Source organism: Callithrix jacchus, chromosome 12 (assembly GCF_049354715.1).
Source record: "Callithrix jacchus isolate 240 chromosome 12, calJac240_pri, whole genome shotgun sequence".
Classification (NCBI taxonomy): Eukaryota; Metazoa; Chordata; class Mammalia; order Primates; family Cebidae; genus Callithrix; species Callithrix jacchus.
Window position 1 is genome coordinate 50,830,116 of NC_133513.1, and position 22,115 is coordinate 50,852,230.

Below are 22,115 nucleotides of genomic sequence, written 5' to 3' on the forward strand. Positions count from 1 at the left end.
GATTAAAATGTCTTTGCTTTCCAAAAAGTTTTGCCTGAGATTACTTCAAATCGCCTGGCTGGAGTGGGATTTGGAGGGGAGGGTTCTGCGGCTTTTTGGGCAGCGGCTCCTCCGGTCCAGGCACAAGGCCTAGAGGCACAGGGTGTTGGGGGACTGGGTGTTGGGGCCACAGGTGTTGGGGCACGGAGTGTGGGGGGCACGGGGTGTTGGGGGGCTTGGCAGCTCTCTGGGTCCTGGGGGCGCTCCTTGGTCTCTGTGGGTTCCATCACCCCACAGTTCTCTGTCCTCCCCACTTCTGGTTTCTTTCTCCATCGTGTCTGGTGTCTCCTGTGCGCCCTGTTGCCCCCTCTCCCCTCATCTGCTCTGAGGGGTGCTCCCCCACTCCCCTCCCCTCATTCCTCACACCGTGCTCGCTCCCCGTCTCTCCAGGGTCTCTCCTCATCCCTCTGTCCCCCGCTTGTTTTCTCCTATCTCCCTTCCCTCCTCCCCACACTCCCACTCCATGCCCCCCTCCCCAGGGTTTTCCTGAGGCCTTTTCCTGTCCCTGTGAAAGCTCCCATTGTTCCCTGCACTTCGACAAACCCTAGTGTTGTGGAATCAGGATGGCATTTTTGCGGTGGCTTTGGGCTGGGAATGGGGGTGGGAGGGGTGACAAGAGGCCAGGCCTTCTGGGCCCATGTTGGGCTGCGGCAGGAACCCAGAAGAGGGGAGGGGGCCCTGGGCAAGGAGGCCAGGACGGCTGTGCACAGACAAGGAGGCCCTTGAGGCTCCAGAGGAAGCCCCGGGTGGCCTCTTGCCGTGTCCTTCCTCCCTCCCAGCATCCTGCAGGCCACAGCCCAGCCCACCTGTCCCTCTGGCTGCCTGCTTCCTCTGGAGCCTCCATGGAGCCTGCAGCTGCCTGGACCGGGCTGCAGGGACACGGCCCTCCCTCCTGCCTCCCCTGGCTGTGCATGTGGACATGTGAGTGTGGGGATCTTTTAGGCTGGTCCCTAAAGTGCCACAGAGCACAGAGGGGAAGGAAAGCCAGGGGCCTGGCACTTGGCAAACTCGCTGCCCCTGTCTCGAGCTTCAGTTTCCTCATCCATCATTAGGATTAAGGGTGCTGATTTCATGAGGCTGTGGTGGTGATCAGAGATAATTTCATATGTCATGCATAGGCCCCTCTGCCTGAGGGCATGAGTCCAAGCATGTTTTCACAGGTGTGAGTCCAATTTGGAGCCTGGGAGTGTGTGACCGGAGGAGTTCGTGACTGGTATGGGCCACAGTTGGTGAAAGGGTCACAGGGCTGACCTCTTTGGAAAGCCTTGGACTGAGAGCTCCATGAAGACAGGGCATTCTTCATCTGTCTTGTTTCCACATTCCTGGAATTTTCCACAGAGCCTGGTGCACAGTGGGTGCTCCATGTAAATTAGGTGAACAAATGAATATTGAGGTAGTGGCCAGGGTCAGAGGTCAGAGGTAGGGCTGTGTTCCTAGGAGCAGCCTTTTTCTTTAATTTTCTCTCAACTGTCTCATGCAGAGGCTGAGCATTCAGTGGAAGGTGTCATTTTGGAGTCAGCAGATTGGGTTTAAGTTTCGGCTCCACAGCTGTGTGGGCTTGAGCAGGTTGCTTGGCCTCTCTGTGCCTCAGTTTGCTCTCCTGTCAAATGAAAGGGCTCCAGAGAGTCAGGTCAGAAAGTGTGCGGTATATTGTAGATGCTCATTGAATGCTAGTGTCCCCAGCTCCACCAGAACAGTCCCCTCACATGGAAGATACAAAAACCGAGGCTCTGAGACAGGCCTGGGAGAGCCAGGGCCCAGCCTGGGCCTCTGACCTCTATCCCCAGTTTACTCCGCACTGCCCCAGGCTCAAAGAAAGACACTAGGGAGAATGACAAGGGAGCTTCTGCCTCCTCCGGAAAGGGCCTCCAGGAAGGTCCTGGGCTGAGTCAGTGGTTAGCCCTGCGCCCACTCTAGAGTAGTTGCCCTGCCCCTGTGGCCTCTGTTTCTGCATCAGTGGAAAGTCCTTCTCTAACTCCCAGGGCCACCCCAGTGGCCAGGCTGCAGGAAAGCACTCAGACTGGGCAGACGGGGCAGGACAGGGGCCGGCAGGCAGCCCATCTGTTCTTTATTTCCTCCCCCTGCTCCTCTTGGCTCCAGCCAGAGCCTCTCAGCTTGACGCACGGTGGGGCCGGCCTTGTGCTGCATGGGAGGGTGGAGTGTGAGTGGGCTGCCAGGCACATGCTGAGTTATGGGCCTCCTGGGAGCCCAATGACCCTGCCCAGTGGTCAGTCCCACCTCTCATTCTGGAGATGGGAAAACTGAGGTCCAGAGACGGGGAGGGAGCCCCCAGCATGCCCAGACCCATGAGAGCAGCAGCTCCTTCCCGTTTGTCTCCAGCCCAGCTTTGTGGGTCTCTTCATGCAATCCTGGCATGTTGTATAGCAGTTTAGAAAGAGGGCCGTTAGGTGGCTTGGGCTCAGATCTAGATTGCCCCATTTCCTGGCGGCATAGCTTGGACAAGCTGTGTAAGCTCTTCATGCGTCAGTGTCCTCGTCTGGAAGCTGGGACAACCTTACTTAGCTCATGGGTGGTTGTCAGGACACAAAGACTGCCTGGCCCTGACCAGAAATGCCCAATGATGGAGCAACAGTGATTTCTCCATCCCAGGGCTTGGCAAGGCACAGGCCTGTGCCCCTGTGTAGATGGGGGTGGCAAGGTTAGGTGTGGGTGTGAGGCGCATACCTCAGGCTGGGAGGCATGGAGGCCTATAGCTGGGCCCATATCCAGAGAGCAGAGGCCGTTCGTCCCGGGGCAGAGTGCAGCCTGGAGTCGTGGCATGTAGGGTACGGCCTCAGGCTCTCAGCACCCACCCTGCTCCCCTCCCGGTCCCCGTGATTCTGTTGAAACAACAGAAGGCCACGATGTTACCTCTGTGCAAAAGGGACTCATCGTCTACAAGGGGTGGGGGGAATCAAACTTCACCCTAAAGGACCACTCACTCATGGTGGGACTTCAGGCAGCTGGGGAGGAGTGAGCACTCCGGCTCTGGTGTCACGTGACAGTGTATGGACATGTCTGACTTCCCTTAAAATGGAAGGAGCAGAAGGGACCCAGGGATGGGGAGTGCATTCCATGGTTGGGGGGCAGGGTAGTTCTATAGACATGAGCATGATCCAAAAGAATCAGCAGCCTGTGGCCAGCCAGTGCCCAGGCCCCAGGGTCCACACCTGCAGGGGCAGGAGTGTGGCCAGAGCCACCGTCTCCGTGGGGTTTCCACCACCTTGGGAAAACACAGTGCGCCCTCTAGGGGCCTGCTGGCCAGGGAGTGGGCTGGCTATTATCTTCTTCCAAGTCATACACCCATGTATTAAAGGCAATTCATTCATTAAGACAGAGTGTAAGCCGCAGAAATAAGGTCATCAACAGTCCTGTCTCTGAGCCCTTGTGGTGGCTGTCTTGCCAGTCCCGTTCTTGTGCAGCGGCTGTCTTTGGTTGCTTATCCTGCTCTCTTTATAATTATTTTCCCAAACCCCTAACAAAAATCATCATAACTATTTCACTGGCTTTGTTGTCATTCCTCCAAAGGGTGTAACGTAATTTAGGGAACCCTAAACGTAATTCATTGTCGCTGAATGTTTCACTCGCTCCAGATTTTCATTGTCCTAACTCATGCTGTAATGGACATCTTTGAACACCCCTTTGGTCCGCATGTATGATAATTTCCTTGGGATAGTTGCCCAGAGATGGATTTGCTTAGGATAAGGAATGCACTTTTTTTTTAAAGTTGGAAAGCTTATAGAAGTTTGAAGTTGCCCTGTAGAAGAAGTAGGAAAATATACCTGTTCAGCCCCCACCTTGGCAACATCTCCGAGAGCCTGTCTCCAAGCCTGCCAGGTTGGCCTTGACCAGCTGCAGGGGTTGGGAGGACTGAAGAGTTGCAGTTCCCCCGGAGTCACCAGATCCACCTGCCTGACCAGGGCAAAGGTCCCCTCAGCAGCCTCCCTGATACTTGTTCACTTAGCCTCTGCTTGCATACCTCCAGGAAAAGGGAGCTCACCACCTCCCAGCCAACCTCAAGAGATCTCATGCAGGGATGGGAAGAAAACAGTGAACCGTTCTGAAGAAATGTTCAGAGAGTGTCAACCTCCTCCACATCTCTTCCCCAGCCCCTGGCTTGCCTGGGGGGCCCCTCCCACTTCCCCACAGGGCGCTGCCTTCTCTGCTCCTTGGCTTGGCTCCTCCTTCCCACCCCCACACTGCAGCTGCAGCTTCCCACTTCCCAGGCTGCCCTCCCGTGGCGATCCCAGCCCCAGTCTGAAAGTCAGAGGATCTGTCCCTCCCCGCAGCTCAGTCAGATTTACCATGTGTCCTTGAGTGAGTTCCCTTGCCTCTCTGGTCCCCAGAGAGCCTGTCTGTGCTACAAGGGGTGGTTTCTCAGCTCCAGTGAGCTTTGCCCAGGCTCCTGGCAGATGTGAGCCCCCAGAGGGGTACGTATGGGGAACCTGGGTCAGGAGAGCCTGGTCAGGCCTGGCATCCTTCCCAGCCGGGGCGGGTGGTGGCCCCTGCAGTGCTGTCAGCAGATACCGTCTGTTTCTTGCTGAAGTTGATGAAAAGAGGCCGTGCCTTTCTGGGAGGAGGCAGGGCGAGTGTGTGGTGGGTAGAGAAGCCTTTGTTCTGTTAGAAATTCCTTCTCCCCGCGGCCCTGCCCTCATTTGTAAGCATAAACAATGTTAGGACTGAGCTCTTCCAGGAAGTGGCTCCTCACTGCTGAGAGCTGCCCACAGTCCCCTCTCCTCCTCCATCCACTGCCCTTACCACTGCCCTGCAGGCCACCTCTACCCTCTGATATGCAGGAGATCAGAGCCAACACCTGACCCTGGACTGTGCTGAGCGAGTGGCCCTAGAGATTTTCTTATAAAATTCTTGCTAGGGTGTCTCTCCCGACCAGCACAGGCCTCCACCACGGCAGGGACAACTTTGGAGGTGACCGACAGAAGAGGTGAGTCACGTGTGGCCTTGTGGAAGGGACTGCTGGGCCTAGCCTGCTGCCCTTCACACACTGAAGGCCTGGGAGGGATACTTTGGCAAGTCCTACCCCTTCCCTGTGCTTCAGTTTCACCATCTGTTAAGTGGGTTGATAGTGTTCCCCGCCCCACAGGATTCTGGGAGAGTTGACAGGCTGTGAAGTCCTGAGCATGAAGCCCAGCACACAGGCAGTGCCATACGAATGCCATTTCTCTTTCCTCTTTCCTCACCTTCTGCCAGCAGTGCCCCCACACCCAGAGCTTCCACAGCATTCTCCTTCCATGAGAATTCTAGAAAGCGAAGATGCCTAACGCTGTTTCTTCTTTTGCTTACCAGCTTGTTCCCCATTCCAGGGGCTACTCAAATGTCCCACCCAGGCCTCCCTTCCATCTCTGGAACTTTCCTCCCAGGACTAATGCCCATTGACCTCAGCCCTAGCCACTGCAACACCTCAGACACCTCCCCTCCCTCTCCTAGTGCAGGCAAGGAAGGAGAGAATCATCCTGAAATAGCTAATGGTGACCAAGAACTTGCCATGTGCCAACCACTGAGCTGAGACCTTTACATGCATGAATGTGTCAAATCCCAACAGCCCCAGGAAGCAGGTCCTTTATCATCATTCTGGTTTCCAGATGAGGAAACCAAGGCACAGAGAGGTTGAGTAACGTGGCGAGGAACTCCCCTGGATAGTCACAGGCAGAGCCAGACGTCACTGCAAGCATCTGGCTTTGGAGACCACAATTTGAACCATATCCCATGTGATAGCGTGTTGGAGCTGGGCCCTCCCAGCGCCTGGCCTGACAGCAGCTGTGGGAATGGTGCTTTGAGGATGTCTGGTCCTGCAGGAGGCTGGAGCCCGTCCCTTGCCTGCCAAGCAGCTCACACGCCCTGACAGACAGTTCCAGATGGCTGCTTTTCTAATCACATGGTGCGTTCGTGCTTCCTGGCTCACCCCTCGCTCTTCTCTTTCATCTTCCTGTTCCCTTCGGTTCACCCTCGGTGTCTCCTTTATTTGTGTGGGTTTCCTACCCATTCATTTCTGAGGCAGGGGCTCTGGGAACAAATTCTCAGAGTCCACCCCACTCCCCATGCTTCACTCTGCCCAGTGTCCTGGGATGACTTGACCTTTGCCCCAACTGTGTGAGGCCAGGCATCAGGTCCTGTGAGCTCTCTGAGCTAAGAGGCCTGCAGAACCAGATCCAGAGTGGGCCTGGCTGGTGGCAGTCCTCAAGTTGCCGCCTTCAATCAAGGAGTGTCAGACCCCAGCATTGGGGAGGCACCCAAGCCTGCCCCCTCGTCCCCTCTGAAGGCATAGATGCTTCTGAGGATGGAGACATGGAGGAGTGAGTTCACCTGGTGCTTTATTTCAGATGATGGAAAATGGGGGGGTGGTGATAGAGGAGGTGGCTTGGAAGCCACAGGCCCCGGGTGAAAGAGAAGGTGGCACCAGAAACAGTTAGAAGGACATTCACTAACTTGAGACCAACAGAGCTCAGTGTGCTTTCAGAAGCACACATTGACCCCTCTGTTACAAACTGACTGGCCCCAGGCCCTTGGCTGCCCGCTGAGCACTCCCCTGGATGTGGCTGACCCCTCTCTCTGATCTGACCAGGGCTGAGGGTAGCCTGCCCTGGAGCTCAGGCTGAACCTTCTCCCAAGAATGTTACAGTTGCCAGGAAGGCCACCGAGGATCCAAAGACATGAGGCAGCGGGCCCAGGAGATCAGGGTGGTGTTGGTGACACTTTCTAACTTTAGATTTGCACACTCAGCACATATGTCCTCTCTTAGTGTTTTGCCTGAAATCCTAGCAGGCTGTCACCAAGGGGTAGTAATGGTGCCTGGGAAAAGAGGCATGATTACTAAAGGAAGCAACTACGTACCAATTTCAGACACCAGTTTTTGTTCTACGTTAACAAATAATAATAATCACACTGATATTCCTGTTTTGCCTTCTGTGTGCCAGGCACTGTTCTCAATGTTTTACATTTAATCCTCCGTTCATTTAATCCTCAGAGCAGTCTTATATGGTAATTACTGTCATCATCCTTGTGAAGTAATAGGACCTGGATCCAGAGTGTGTGCCCTTAACCATTACGCACCACTTCATAAATGGGCAGTTCCCCAAGGAAAGTTACTATGGAAGCCCAGCGCTTCTTTAATGTAATGGCCTATGAATTCCCTGGGGCTCTTGTTAAAATGCTGCTCTGATTCTGCAGCTCCTAGGTGGGGCTTGAGACTCTACATTTCTAACAAGCTGGTGGTGCAGTCGCTGCTGTGGTGACCATACTTTGAATAGCCACCATGGAGAGCTTACGTTTAAGCTTCTGCAACTCAAAGCCTGCAAGGGCCTAGGAGAGAACGTAAATTGAGCTGCAGCTGGCGGGGGCAGAGGCGATGTGGAGGAAGCACGTGTATGCAAGCCGATGGGGTAGCCACTCGTCAACCTCAGCCAGCAAGGATTCGAGACCTGTAGGGTCGCATTTCTGTGTGAATCTCCCTTATGCAAATATTAGGGTAACTCATTTGACTTTGAAAAACACTTGCAACTTGTATGTGAATGTTCATAATAGCGTTACTCGTAATGGCCAAACTTGAGAAACAGCCCCAGTGTTTATCATCTGATAAAAGGGCTAAAAAACATGGTATATCCATACAGTGGAATAATATTATGTGGCAACAAAAAGGAATAAAGTGGTGACATACCCTGTAGCGTGAACAAACCTTGAAAACATGACACTAAGTGAAGCCAGACACAAAAGGACAAATGTTAGATGTTTCTACTTAGATGAAATACCTAGAATGGGGGAATCCAGAGAGTACATTAGTGGCTGCCTAGGACTGTGTGAGGTAAGAAAGTGGGAGTAGGAGGGAGAAGCACTACTACTTGGTATAGGGCCACTTTTGGGGGGCAATAAAAGTATTCTAAAATTAGATTGTGGTGATTGTAGAACTCTGTGAATATACTTAAAACTAATTAATTTGTCCACTTTAAATGGGTGAAATGTAGGATGCATGAATTATATCTCAGTAAAGCTATTAAAATAACACTGCATGGGAGACAGCTAGTTTCTTTCATATATAAAACGCAGTTACAAATCAACAAGAAAAATATTAGGCAACTCCCGCAGGAAAAAGGAATCACAAAGAGTATGAACAAATAGTTCACAAAGGAAACACAATGATTCTTAAATGCATGGAAAATTCACTCTTGCTCATACAATAATAAAGGACATACAAGTCAAAGCTTCTCTGAGAAGATTTTCTAGCTTTTAGATTGGTAATAATGAAAACTCTGTTGATGCTGACATGGAATGTTAAGTTGGGATACCTGCAGCATGTGGGGAGGGGCACTAGCAATTTGATCTATAAAAATTAGTGGTGCTCATACCCGCTGACCAAGCAATTTCACTTTACATTCACAAATACACTCACATGTGCCAAATGATACATATATGAAGTTACTCATTAGCATTGTCTGTAATAGTGGAAGAACAGAAACAACCTAGATATTCTGAAATAGTGACTGGTCAGTGCGCTATGGAGCTTGCATGGACTCATGCTATTTGTACTGATGTAGGGAAAACTCGAAGATATATTATTTAGTAGAAAACAGTAGCCCGGTATGGCTGTATGCACCTGTAGTCCCAGCTACTCAGGAGGCTGAGGGAGGAGGATCCCTTGAGCCCGGGAGTTTGAGTCCAGCCTGGTCAATATATTGAGACCCTGTCTCAAAAAAATAAAATAAGATAATTTTTAAAAACAGAATATGCAGAACCAGAAAGATGCAGAACCAGATGGATAATCTGTTTCCATTTTCATGAGGGAAAAGAATGTTTGTACACATGTGTATGTCATGTGCATCTGTGCCCTGGGAGTGGTATGAGGGAAATTGGATTGGCTCCTAGCAGAGGAGCTGGCGATGCACGGGGAGGAGGAAGACTCATCTTCACTGCCACCAGTTTCCATGCTTGGATGGCCTCTTCAATGTCCTTTAAAGCACACTCCTGGGTGGGCCAGAGTGTCTGAGCGCAGGACCATGAGACCAGCTGCCCTTGAGGACGTGTGAGTTAAGGAAGTAATTTCCAGACTCCATTGAGTACTTTACTCCTTAAATCTAGAAGAGACGTGCGCCACCCACCACCTCCTCTGCTTTCTGTCCCCCATGTGTCTCCCAGCCTTGGGACTCCTGTCTGTGATCTGAAGGTGCCTGCACAGGACATGAGGACAGGCGGAGGCCAGGGGAACCCTGTGGGGCATCATGTTGACCTCTGCACCCCAATCCTGTGTTTGCTTCCTGCCCTGTAGGCACGCCCCAAAGGTGAGGGCCTGACACCGTACCAGGGCAAAAAACGCTGTTTTGGCGAGTACAAGTGTCCCAAGTGCAAGAGAAAATGGATGAGCGGGAACTCCTGGGCCAACATGGGGCAGGAGTGCATCAAGTGCCACATCAACGTGTACCCGCACAAGCAGGTGAGCCAGGCGGGAGGGGACCTTCTCAGAGGGTGACTTTTCCCTTACCGGTAGGGCCTCAGTTTACTCCCTCCTACGAGGGAGATCTGTCTAAATTGGCCCTTTCTTTCCCTGTCTTATCTGAAATGTGGGAGGGGGAGGGAAGTGAAAGAGGATGATGGGGAAACTGCACCAAAATCTCGAGACCAGAGAACCCCCGGGGAATTGTACAACTAGTGAACGGGGCATGCTGTTGTGAGACGGAGATGCAAGGACAACAGGAAACAGCAGAAAACTCGAATTTCCTTCCTTGATCCATCCGGTCGTCAGCCAGTGTCAACAGGGAGGCTTTGCGCACCAGCCCGGGTATGTGGGAGGGGCGGAGCCAGCTCCTCCTCTTGGGGCGGGGAAGATAGGCCTGTCACAAGTCGGGGGCTGACCATCTTGGAAAGAGGGCACAGCAGGTACAAATGCTCCAAGGTTGTAAGGACTTGGGGTGCTCCAGGCCCACAGTTCAGTGAAGGCACAGGGGAGGGCAGCGAGAGGCTTGGGATAGGGGGCTAAACGGGGCGGCTACAGAGCCCTGGGAGCACTGAAGGGAACCAGGAACAGCAGGGCTTTCAGATTTATTTTAAGTCAGTTACTCTGGTTGTGTGCAGAGATTCAGTGGGGAGACCAGTGGAAAAGCCAAAACCAAGCCCCCATACGATCTGGGAGGGGACTGAACTCCATGGGTAACTCTGGAGCTGGATGCGACACCCAGCGTCACTGCATTGGTGGTGGAAGGTAGGGGAAGAACAGGAGCACAGGAGAACAGGCCCACCCCAGGCAGGCTGGAGCACCCGAGTGGGTGGGGGAGGTCGTTCCTCAGCTGGGTGACCTGGGTGGGACACAGGTGTTGGAGATGCAAGCAGGTCCTCTGATACACAGGTCACGTTTGAGATGTTTGCAAAAATCCAGTTAGAGATGTCAAGAAGGCAGGTAGATGTGTAATTCTGAAGCTCATGTGAGAAGTCAAGATGGTCCATACGTAAGTGGGTGTCTTCAACCTAAAGGCAGTCGGGAGTGGATTTGAGTTCCCATAGAAAGCATGTAGACAGAGCAGAGAAAGGATTCCCTAGACCCAGTGTTGCTGAATCCCAGCGTTTGGTGGTCAGATAGAGAAGGAAGACGCAGTAAGGAGGAGGAGAACCAGGAAGTGCGGAGTCCTGGAAGCTGGGGTGGGGTCGGGGGAGCGTTGTTGGAGGCTTGGCTGGTGGTTGGTACTCAAATGTCAGGTAGAGAGACCACAGAGGAGTGCCTTGGAAATTTCGCAATAAGGAGATGGTCCTCAAACTTTGGCAAAGCAGAACAAAAGCATCACTTTTACCTGGGGAACTTGAACTACAACCAAGGTTTGAGAGACACAGAAGCCCGGCCAGCCGGGAATGAGGGCAAGAGTGGAGGTGCTGATTTGTAGTTGGCCTGGGGTCAGGTCAGTGTCCATGGAGCAGTGTCAGGGGAGGCTGCTGTGGATCTGGCTGCAGAGGGAATGCCTCATTGTCCACTCTCTTGATGGGAGTCTGATTGAGGAGAAAATCACAGCAGTAGCTGCAGTCAGGGAGGAGCCCTTGGGCTGGGTGTTATGGAGATGGGAAAGCCTGGAGCCAAGTGCAGGCTGGTTGAAATGTTCTAGAAGACATCAAAAGTTGGCCGGGCGCAGTGGCTCACACCTGTAATCCCAGCACTTTGGGAGGCTGAGGTGGGTGGATCACGAGGTCAGGAGTTCGAGACCAGCCTGGTCGAGATGGTAAAATCCGGCCTCTACTAGAACTACAAAAATTAGCCAGGCACGGTGACAGGCAACTGTAATCCCAGCTACTCGGGAGGCTGAGGCAGGAGAATCGCTTGAACCTGGTCAGCAAAGGTTGCAGTGAGCTGAGATCCACGCCACTGCACCCCAGCCTAGGTGAGACAGTGAGACTCCATCTCAAAAAACAAAAAGAAGGCAGCAAAAGTCTGATGATGCAGGGATAAAACAGGGGATGCCTCACCCATCAGCACAGGACGGAGGGAGAAGAGGGGGTAATTAGGAAGGTTCATGGGTTGGATGGTTCAAAGAAGAACCTCACATCCAAGGCTTGTTTGCTCAGTAAATGGGAGACAAGGTTCTCAGGTAGAAGTGAGGCGGGCTGGGGTGGGCTTGAGGAAGGACAAGCAAAGAAGCAGCCTGCTAGGGAGAGCTGGCCGGACCACCCAGCCACATCCCAGGCCCAGGAGGTACGTGGTCCTAATGCAGTGGAAGGGGCCAGCCTAGTTCGGTGACTCGCTCCAGCGAAGCTCGCAGGGTGGGTACAGGCCAGGCCTGGTGTATGGAGGGTCCGCAGGGCAGAGATTGGTTGTATGAGCACTCCAGAGGGCAGATGGCTGTGGGAGGTGGGCATATTTGTAAAACTGTGATGACCGTGCTTCATCCTGGGGTGTCAGCAGGGAATGGAAGCCAGAGGGAACCGGTGGAGAGGGAGGCCGGGTGGGGCTGTGGACTGGGTGGAGTCTGGGAGTCAGTGGAATGGAAGGAGAGGAGAAGGGGGCAGAGATGGGTGATTTCTGAAGAATCCCAAGTCTAGGGTGTGACTGAGGGCTGGTGGGAGGGAAAGAATACTGTCGATGAGGTAGTGGGGGACAGCAGAGCCAGGGGTAGTGTGGGCCTTCCGTGTGTGCTGAGTCACCACAAAGGACAGGCAGACAGAGGAAGCAGGAGGGGAGGGGGCTCTAGGAGCCAATGGGGGAAGGCTGCCCTGAGGGAGAGATGGAGGCAGAACTCTGATGGGGTAGAAGGTCAGTAGACCGGAGGACTGGAGGAGAGCTTGGAGGCTGGAAGGGCAGTTGAATGGCCTGGGATGGAGGAGGGGAGGAGGCAGGTAATGGTGGCTGGCTGGGGGCAGGACTCAGGACAGCCCAGTTTCTGCAGGGCCTCAAATACATGGGGTCTTCTGGGGTCTGCGCTGACAATCCCAGGGGCTGGGTTCTTACCATCCACTCTGTGACCTAAGCAGAGAGGCAGGGCCCAGCCCATGCACCCAACCCCACAGGAACCGAGTCTCTGCGGTGGCTCCAGCCCCTTGTCCCTGCCCCGATATTGCCCCAGCATCTGGCTGGGCAGGGCTCCTCACCATGTCCCTTTTACAATGCCAGGCCCATTCCTGGTTTCTGTCACCAACCCCATGCCAGCAACAGCCCCACCTGCCTCACCATCTCCATCCCGCCAAGCTCAGCCCCAGCACAGACTCCCTGACCATCCATACCCCATCTCCACATCAGGATTGGCTCTCCCAGGCCCCAATCTAAAGGATCCCTCAAGAGCACGTGGCTGGGCCCTTCCCGTCTCCCAGTCATCAGACCACTGTTGAGCACCTACTGTGTGCACTGGGGACACTGAGGCCCCAAGAGAAGACAGTACTAGAGCAGGGTGACCAGTCAGCTGCGTCAAGGGGACCCAGGTCTCCCACCACCCAGCACTCCTTCTCCTCTCCTGTGCTTCCAAGCTGGGAGGGGGTGTGAGGGTGGTGCTTCTCTGTCCCCCAGCTGTCGAGAGCCTTTGAAGAGCCCAGAGGCGGTGCTCCCCATGATGCTCCCCGTGGTGGTGGAGAGTGGGTGGTTTACTTCTCCTGCCCCGAGGAGCCTTGACCTGTGCTCCCTGACCTGCGCTGCGCTCCAGAGAACCCTCCACTTCCTCACTCTCCTGCCCAGCCACATCTTCCTGTCAGGCTCCAGCTGCGGCTCCCCCTGCCAGCTCTGGTCCCTCAAGGAGAAAACACCACTGGGCCTTGCCTTGCTGCAGGGAGTTGCGGAGGCTCTCCATCACAGTCAGCCCCAGCTGCAGAGTGTTCTCTCCGCAGAGGGGAGTGTCTTGACAGCTTCCCCAAGCTCCTTGCCCAGTGGCAGGCTGAGTGGGGCTGAGCAGTTGGGCCAGGGCACACAGACGGAACCCACACCATGGGGTCATGGCCAAGGAGGGGGCGCAGCCCAGATGAGCCCAGGAGGGCACTGGCAAGGATGTTTTGAGAGCATTTCACCCAGTTTTCTGTTTCCCCTGCCTCCATGCTGCCCCTAACCCTATATAACACGTGATACCAATACTGGCCAACACTTTGAGTGCTCACCATGTGCCAGGCACTGTTCTAATCCCTTGGCATTGGCTAATTTACTCTTCACAGCAACTCTATCACATAGAGTTAGCCTATCGACTTAGCCCCCATTTAATGGAGGAGAAAATTGAGTCCCATGGAGGTTAAGTAATTTGTTAAAGGTCACACAGCAATCGCTAAGTCTTGCAGAGCTTTTTATGGTTATAAAATACTTTATGACAGTCATCTCAGCTGAGTGCAGTGGCTCACACCTGTAGTCCCACTAGTTTGGGAGGCCAAGGTGGGAGGACCTTGAGCCCAGGAGTTCAAGACCAGCCTGGTCAATATAGTGAGACCTCATCTCTATAAAAAAAAAAATTTTTTAACAATTAGCCAAGTGTAGTGATGCATGCCTGTGGTCCCAGCTACTTGGAAGGCTGAGGTGGGAGGATTCACTGCACTCCAGCCTGTGTGACAGCAACCCTGTCTCTAAAATAAGACAATCAGCTGGGCACAGTGGCTCACGCTTGTAATCCCAGCACTTTGGGAGGCCAAGGCGAGTGGATCACTTGAGGTCAGGAGTTTGAGACCAGCCTGACCAACACAGCGAAACCCCATCTCTACTAAAAATACAAAAATTAGCCTGGCATGGTGGCATGCACCTGTAATCCCAGCTACTCGGGAGGCTGAGGCAGGAGAATCACTTGAACCTGGGAAACAGAGGTTGCAATGAGTTGAGATAGTGCCACTGTACTCCAGCCTGGGCAACAGAATGAGACTCTGTCTCTAAATAAATAATAAAAATAAGATAGTCATATTATTTACTTCTCTCTCTCTCTCTCTCTCTCTCTCACACACACACACACACACACACACACACAACCTAGGAAAAAGACAGTGCATGTTATTAACCTTCCACCCAGGTCTCAAAGGGCAAGTTGAGATTGTGGAGGATAAAGATCCTGCCCAACAGCCCTTGGCTGATAGGTGGCAGAGCTGGCACGCAAAGCTGTCTATTTGACTTTGGTGACACCATGCCATATGGAGACATTACAGAAGACACCAGACAAAGGGTTTTCTAGAACAGTTTTCAAAACAGGCTGGCCATGATCCCTTCGGGCTCCATAGTAGCTCTGCCCTCAGTCAGCCCCAGGGATAAAGACTCAGAAGGCAGAAGCCAGTCAGGATGGGTGCAGCTAAGCAGGTGCCAGTGAATTCCCAGGGGAGAGCGCTGTGCCTGTCCCTCCAGCAAGCATAGGAGGGTGCTGCCCTGGGGACAGAAAGCCAGAGACCCAGACAGGCTGGGAGGGCATGCTGTAGTCTGAGGTGGGCACTAGCCATAAGCTGGCCCTGAGCCCCCAGACAGTGCAGCCTGTGGGGCCAGCTGCAGGCAGTAGGCAGCAGCAAGTCCCTACAGCACAGGGCTTGGAAACAGCACATGTGTCTGGAAGGCCACAAACCTACCACCTCCTCGCTGCAGGCCCCAGGGGTGTCCCTAATGTCTTAGAGTCTCCGTGGCCTCATCCGTGGAACTCCCTTTCCCATACATCTGGGCCTGTTTCCTCCCTGTGCCACTCACAGAGAGGTGGGGACGTTAGGTGGCCTGACTTAGGTGGCAGTGCTCTGCCACATAATATGTAAGCCTTGGGGAATGAGGGCTGCATGGGGCCTGCTGAGTCTGGCCTTTCTGGCCCATCCTGGAAGACTGAGTCTAGGAGGTGGGCCTTGGCTAGTGGAGGGCATGGGAGCTGCAAACCAACTTGGGTTTGGTGTGCTGGAGAGGACAGTTCACTACTATACTGATTAGACCGCCCTCTGGGAGCTGAGCAGAGAGTGCGTGGCTGGGATCTCCAGGATGAGGTGACAGGGACCCAGATTCTAGATCAAGGTGGGGAGCTTTCTTATAGCACAGGCAGTAAACTGAGCGGTGGGCTCTGCCAGCAGACAGTTTTCCAGCCCTGGGGGCACCCAAGTCCCAGATGGAGGATGGAGGTCTCCATGGGACGTTGGGGAGAGCAGGGAGTGTGCCCTTCCTAGGTCTTTTCACCTTGGGACCTTGCTTATTTTGATGGCCCTCCACCAGCTGGTGACCCCCTCCCATCAATAGGACAAACCACAGACACTTCTGCCAGCCCAGCTCTTTGTATTCATTATCTCCATTGAATTGTCTGCTGAGAACAAGCCCATGAGAAAGCTGTTGTCAGCATCCCTGTTCCAGATGGGAGCATGGAGGCCAGAGGGGGCAGGTGGCCTGCCCAAGGTCACACAGCTCTTAGGTAGGAGAGCTGGCATTCAAGCCCAGGTCTGACAGGAAGTCAAACTCTTCTCTTTTCTGGCCAGGACGAAGGCTGGACAAGGAAGCCAGTCATCTGAAACCCCCTTGCGATGCGGCTAACATGCCTGTCTTTCCCTCCAGGCCTTGGCTTTGGACTTTAAGCCTGGGAGCACACGGATGGTTTTTATGACTCTGGGGCCAGAGGCAGGAGGTTCCTGGATCAGAACCCTCCCACCACAGTCTCCCCATCTGCTTCTAGAACCTTCCGAGTCTTCCATTCCAGGCTGCTCTGAGTGTCCTCTTGGGGTCTGGACTGTGGATTGGGTGGAGAAGCCAGTATACCACTTTTGAGCCATTCACAGTCTGGCATGGGGACAGAGCATACCCTCTGCTGCCCTCCCCTGACCATCCTGGGCCATGGTCTGCAGCCCGGGTTCTCCTGCCCCCTCTCCTGGGCATGTGGCCCCCAGGTGGCCCTGACCAGCTTCCTGTGAGCCCCCCGTGTCCATGAAGGGGACCCTTTGGCAGGCAGGGGCTCCGGCTGGAGAGAAGGAAACATCTCCATGAGCTGGCCAAGAAAGCATCCGCTCAGGAGCTCCTCATGGCCTCCATAAATTCTCCAGGGAGTCAAGTCTTTGCCAGCTTTGGAGAGTCAGGAAAGGAGGAAAAGAGGGAGCAGGGAAGCTCACTGTCTCGTCTGTGCCTTCTGCTGTCCAGTTCACACACCCCCCAGGCGTCTCTCTGGATCCTCCCAGTCCTCTGCAAATGAGGCTCCGGGAATGGCCCACTTCAAAGAAGTGGAAACAGAGGTTCCCTGCGATCACTCAGTGAGTGGTGGCATGATAGGCCTGGCAAGTCGCCTCCCTTCTCTGGGCCTCAGGTTCCCTGTTAGAAAACAGGTTTCATTCATGCAGCCTCAACCAATAGGACACTGGGCCAGCTCTGAGGTGTGGGGCTCAGTCGACATCCTGGCTGCTGACATCACAGAGCTGGCTGCTCGCTCGCCACAAGCCCGGAGCACGTGACTGTGTCTGGATTAAGCTTCCCTTGAGTCCACACGAGCAGGGGTGGGAGTGGTGAGTGGCCAGTGAAGAGGCATCAGATGCTGGATCAGGAGATGTCAGTCTGGGTCAGAGGTCGGTCCGGGCCTCTGCTGCTGTGGGCCTAGGTTTCCTCATCTGGACAGGCTGCACCCACATCCTGCCTCTAACCTGGACTTTCATGAGCCTCAGGTCCCAGCTCCTCAGGGAGAACTCAGGGCAGAGCAGATACCCAGGATGGCAGGTCCAAGACCCCTCCACAGCCCTGGCCCAGCCCAGGGCCACACCTGTGAGCCCCAGGATTCAGACACCTGCACGCGGGCTCGGCAGGAGGGCTCCAATACCGTGGCCAAAATGACCTGGGACCACAGGCGCCCCCTTCCCGGACCCCATTGGGTGTGTGTCTTTCCTTCTCTGTGTCCGTCAGTCTCTGTCTCTGTGCATATGTGCATCTCTGCCTCTGTCTGGGCCCCTCCCTCTGTACTGTCTCACCTGCCTGTCTCTGTGTCTCTCTCTCCCTGTGTGTCTTTTCTGTGTTTCTGTCTATCTCTCCCCTCACTCCGCTGGGTCCCTTCCTCCTTCTCTCTGCAGAGACCCCTGGAGAAGCCCGACGGCCTGGACGTGTCTGACCAGAGCAAGGAGCACCCGCAGCACCTCTGCGAGAAGTGCAAGGTCCTGGGCTACTACTGCCGTCGTGTGCAGTGACCAGCTGCCCACCCAAACCCAGAGCCACCCCCTGCCAGCCTGAGGAGACGCTGCTTCCCTGTGCTGCCCTGCTGCGTGTCGCCCTGTGCGTGGGGTGCCCTTGCAGGCCTGCAGGGCTGGGCCGGGGGCTCTTAGTGTCCTTATCTTGTGTGTGCTGACAAACAGTGTTACTGACATGGCTGCCCCCATGGGCCAGGGAAAGCAGAGGGTCTGGGGCTCTTTGCAGGTGGGCCTGGGGTCTCTGTGGAGCGGACAAAGGCAAGCACCAACCCATGTCCAGGAGCCCACAGGGCCCTGGGGGTCCCCACAGGATCTCCTCTGAGAGCCCCTTTGGGGTGAGCAGCCTTGTATTGGCCACAAGTGCACTAAATTTACTGTGAATCCCAAACCTCTCCCAGACCAGCCAGGCCACCTGCCCCCACCCAGAACCTCCGGTCTGCCCTGTATGGAAAGCCACTCTCAGAAATCTGTTTCTTTCCTGAGTCAGCAATTGTGGCAAAGGGACATGTGTTCTAGCATCTGCTGGGGAGTGGGGCTCTCTGTCCCTTGCCCACATTAAGCCCCAAATCCTGACCCCTCTGACATCACTGGCATTGCACCTCGGTGTTCCCCTCCTCCTCCCACTCTATGGACCGTGATAGGAGGGATTAGGTGCAGGGGAGGCACAGAATGCTGGACAGATGTCTCCTGGGGAATGTGGGGCAGCTCCCCCATGACCCCCACCAGACTGCCTTAGGTTCTGTCAGCCCCACTCCCTTCCCTTCCCCTCTGCCTCCCACCCATGCCAGGGGTCCACATCAAGGCAGTTGGGCCCAGTGTGGAAGCCACTCTAGCAGAAAGGACACAGGTTTGGCATTCTGGAGAACTTGGCTCAAGTCCTTGCCCTGCTGCGACACACAGTGTCACCTTGGGCCAGGACTTCGCATCTCCGGGCCTCAGTTTCCCCATTAGTTAAGTGAGAGCCTAACACTAGAGAGCACTGGGCCCAACTCAGCTCTCTTGTTCTGGGATTCAGGCTGGCTGGTGCCATGTCCTGGAGCAGAGAGACCTATTTGGGGAGTTTCACCCAGAACGGTAGGAGAAACGGCCCAGGTGCCAGGTACCCTGCACCAAGACCCTTCACTTGGTGCCTTAGGAAGTCAGGTCGAGGGATGCTGAGTCCTCCCCTGCTGGCCCTGGCAGCCTCAGCCCTGCTTTTCATCCCCTACCCCTGAAAACATGGAGGATCCCCCTCCTCCTCACCTCGGCCTCGTAGCCCCCCACCATGGGGAACCCTGACATAAGCCACAGAACCCCTCTTTCTAAAATGGGGACAATAATTTCCTACCTCCCAAGGGAGCAGAGAGTCCTCGTGGCACGTCCCTGGTCAGGGAGCCCACTGTCCCGGCTGGCGGCGGGATTGTGCGCTCCTCTCTGCCCGAAGAGAAATCCCAATTCCAGGGTCACGGCCCCTGCCTTTCTCCCGGCTGTCAGAACTGGGTCTCTTGATTTTGCCCCTACATTATGCCTCTGTGGGAAAAAGAAAAAATCAGACCATGAAATGGGCCTGAAATTCAGTGTTTACCATGGCTCAAGGATGCCCACCTGGTGTGTCCAGTTGCCTTTTGTTTTCAAATGAAAATGCTTTGTACAACTGAGGAGTTACAGTGAAGTGTTAGCCAGGGGTCCAGGGAGTGAGTTGAAAAGATGGAGTGAGTGTATTTGCAGCCAGGGAGCTGCTGCGTGGATTCGAGGAGCCATACCCTCTGAGCACTTACAAAGATGTATTTGGTCGAGGCCAGGCAGCAGGCTGTGAACACCCTTGCCACCACTGGGGACTGCCACTGAGGACTTCCCGAGCACGCTGTTCCCCACCTTCTTCAATGCGTTGAGGTGAGCTGGGCTTGGCCCCAGCCCAGGCTTCTGTCCCTAAGGAGAAGCTGCCACTAACGGTCATCCTACCACACTGCTAAAGAGAATGTTGGCAGTGGTGGGCGGTGTGCCTGTGCCAACCCTTCCGGGGACCCACCCCACAGAGGGACCTTGCCTGGGGCTGCCAGCTGTGCTGCTAAGGTTGGGGAACCCACACCCTAAAAAGAACCCAGGCTCCAGACCACTGGAGGCCAGGGCTTCCCTGCATGGGCTGAGGGGAGATGGGCTATCACCCCAGGTGACCTTGCCAGCGAGCTGTTCAGCAGGTAGCCACTGCCCTGCCATCTGTGCAGAACCAGCCACCTTGGGGGCTGGGGTTCCCGCGTTGAGGCCCCACTTCCGCACTTCCCTTGACTCAGTTCTGCCTGAACTGGGAACTCTCCGTGGTCAGCAAAGCCACTGCTGCGCAGGCTGGATGCTGTGAGAACTAAGTGCTCAGAGGTCCAGGAGCCCAGGGGACAGGAACGAGTGTGGTTTTAGTACGTTCAAAAGGGACAATCGCTTGCAGTTGGTAGATCTAGCGATCTAGTTGGAAGATAATGTTGTTTACCCCATATGAAGTATTCAATAGTTCTACTTGTGAATTTGTATTTATTTTGAGTTATACTTGACACGGAATTCCTTTTTTTAAAAAATACTATGTGTGTATTTTGAAAAAAAATTTATAGATGTTAAAATTTCTGCATGGTTACCAGTTTTTCTCACAACACTGAATTTGGTAGCTTTTCCCGAAAAAATCTTTTTGACAGTGATTTTTTGTCTGTATATATTTGAGGGCCTTTTTAAAAAAAAAAAAAAAAAGAAAAGAAAAATATAATCGTTTGACTTTTGAGATTAAAACAAACAAAAAGAGAGGCATTTTCAAAACTTCAGGACTTTCAGGAGGGCAGGAGAATATCAAAGATTTCTGGAAGTATTTTGCAAACCTTCTGCTTGAGCTGCAAGGAAAATATTTATGGTGAGATTTTTCTGTTTCCCGTTACTGGGTTTTTGGTTGGTTTTTGTTTGTTTTTTACTATGCTTTGGTCTGTAAAAATATGCAACTGAACTACATTCAGAAGGAAATATTGTCTACGTAGAATATTATATGAAGTTGGTACATAATTCTGATGAGGAAAAAAAAACCTTTGCAATTCTTTAAGCCATATCGTTGTTATTCTGTGTTGTTTCCCTGGATGAAAATATCAGTATTAAGTAGCCAGCATATTATTCCAGTGTTTAGACTTATTAATATGTTCTTGTCCTGTATTTATACATCTGTGTATTTTGGAAAGTATTGCCTTTTTAAAGGGAAGCTATAATTAGATACGTAGTGGAACGGGAGTAGTGACCCCTTTGTGCCTCTTCCGCAGAGGATAACAAACAGCATTGTACTCTATTCTCTTGCATCTTATTATTATCTTGTTATTACGGTTTTATTAATTTTGTAGGGAGGCAGGGAGTGGTCCAGGGGAAGAAGCGGCTTATTTTCACTAGCCCCTCTGTGGTCCAGCAGCCCCTTGGCTTGGTTTGAGGGCTCTCGATCAGTGGGGCCCCAGGAAGGAAGAAGAAGTGGGGCAAAGCCTGGCCCTGCCACTTGGGAGCTTTGCCATCTGAGCCACGCCTCCTCCGGCCCATGCTCCTTGAACTTGGAAATGTCAACCGGAGCCCTTATGCCAGCCCTCCAGCATCTAATAGACTTGAATCTGCCCTAAATGAATATTGAATCCAACCTCACTACATTGTAGCCCAGTCCAACGACTAACCTTGAAATGGGGGTGTTCCAGCCTTCATTGAGGTGGCCGAGCAGCCCCCTGGGGCTCTGGCAGCAGGCTCATGGCAATAGCTTTTCTGTAGCCAGCCTCACTGCCCCACCTCTTCCACCCCCGTGCGGTGACCCTGTCTGTGTCTGCGTCTGTCCATATGTGTGAGTCCAGCTAAAAAGACAAACAGAACCCATGGGCCCAGCTCGGAGGGCGTGTGGAGAAGGCTCCAGTGTCTCCGACGTGCAGCCCTTGGGATGGCATTCCATCGTGTGCCTTATTCCTGGAGAATCTGTATACCGCTTGCCTATAGAAACATAGCCCCTTCATGCTGTATTAAAAGGACTTTTAAAAGCAAAAGAGGCTCACGGGTTTCCTTGTTCACACAAGCATGTAGGGAGGCTGGACTCTCAGAGGCAGGAGATGGGGCAAGCGTAGGAGAGACTTGGGGCTACCCTTGGCCCTCCTGGGTCTGGGTCATCTTATCACTGCCCTGCCTCTATGCCACGGATTTGCCTTCTCCCAACCTCTCTGCTCCCAACTGGACACTCTCCAGGGCGAAGGCCCTCTCCAAGTTGGCCCCAGACTGGGAGAGATTGTCAGCAGATGAGGTCACACGTTCACTCAGTGGGGGGACTCCCGGGTGACCATATATAGGAGTGAATTTTCCTCAGAGACTGCAGCCCTTGGCTGCTCCCGCTTGGCACACGCGGCCAAGATCAGGATTTGGGCCCCAGACACGCAGCATCACACAGTGGGCAAACAGAGAGGTCCAGGGGAGACGGCACAGGGGCCCCTCTTCTGACCGAAGCCTGGCCTAGGCTGTCACAGAGTGGGGTGGGGGTGGGGGTGGGACTCTGCTGAGGGCCATGAGGAGCC

The 22,115-nt window shown here is 53.8% G+C and overlaps 1 protein-coding gene across 1 annotated transcript in view; it reads left to right on the plus strand.

The window, feature by feature from the left end:
- The window catches only part of ZCCHC24 (zinc finger CCHC-type containing 24), a 63,690-nt gene extending 42,094 nt beyond the window's left edge, over positions 1-21,596 (plus strand). Inside the window, exons 3-4 of the mRNA XM_035267855.3 lie at positions 9,314-9,478; positions 17,470-21,596. Coding sequence (XP_035123746.1) covers positions 9,314-9,478; positions 17,470-17,583 — 279 coding nt within the window. The 3' untranslated portion in view covers positions 17,584-21,596. The remainder of the gene's footprint in view (positions 1-9,313; positions 9,479-17,469) is intronic.
- Positions 21,597-22,115: the final 519 nt, after the last annotated feature.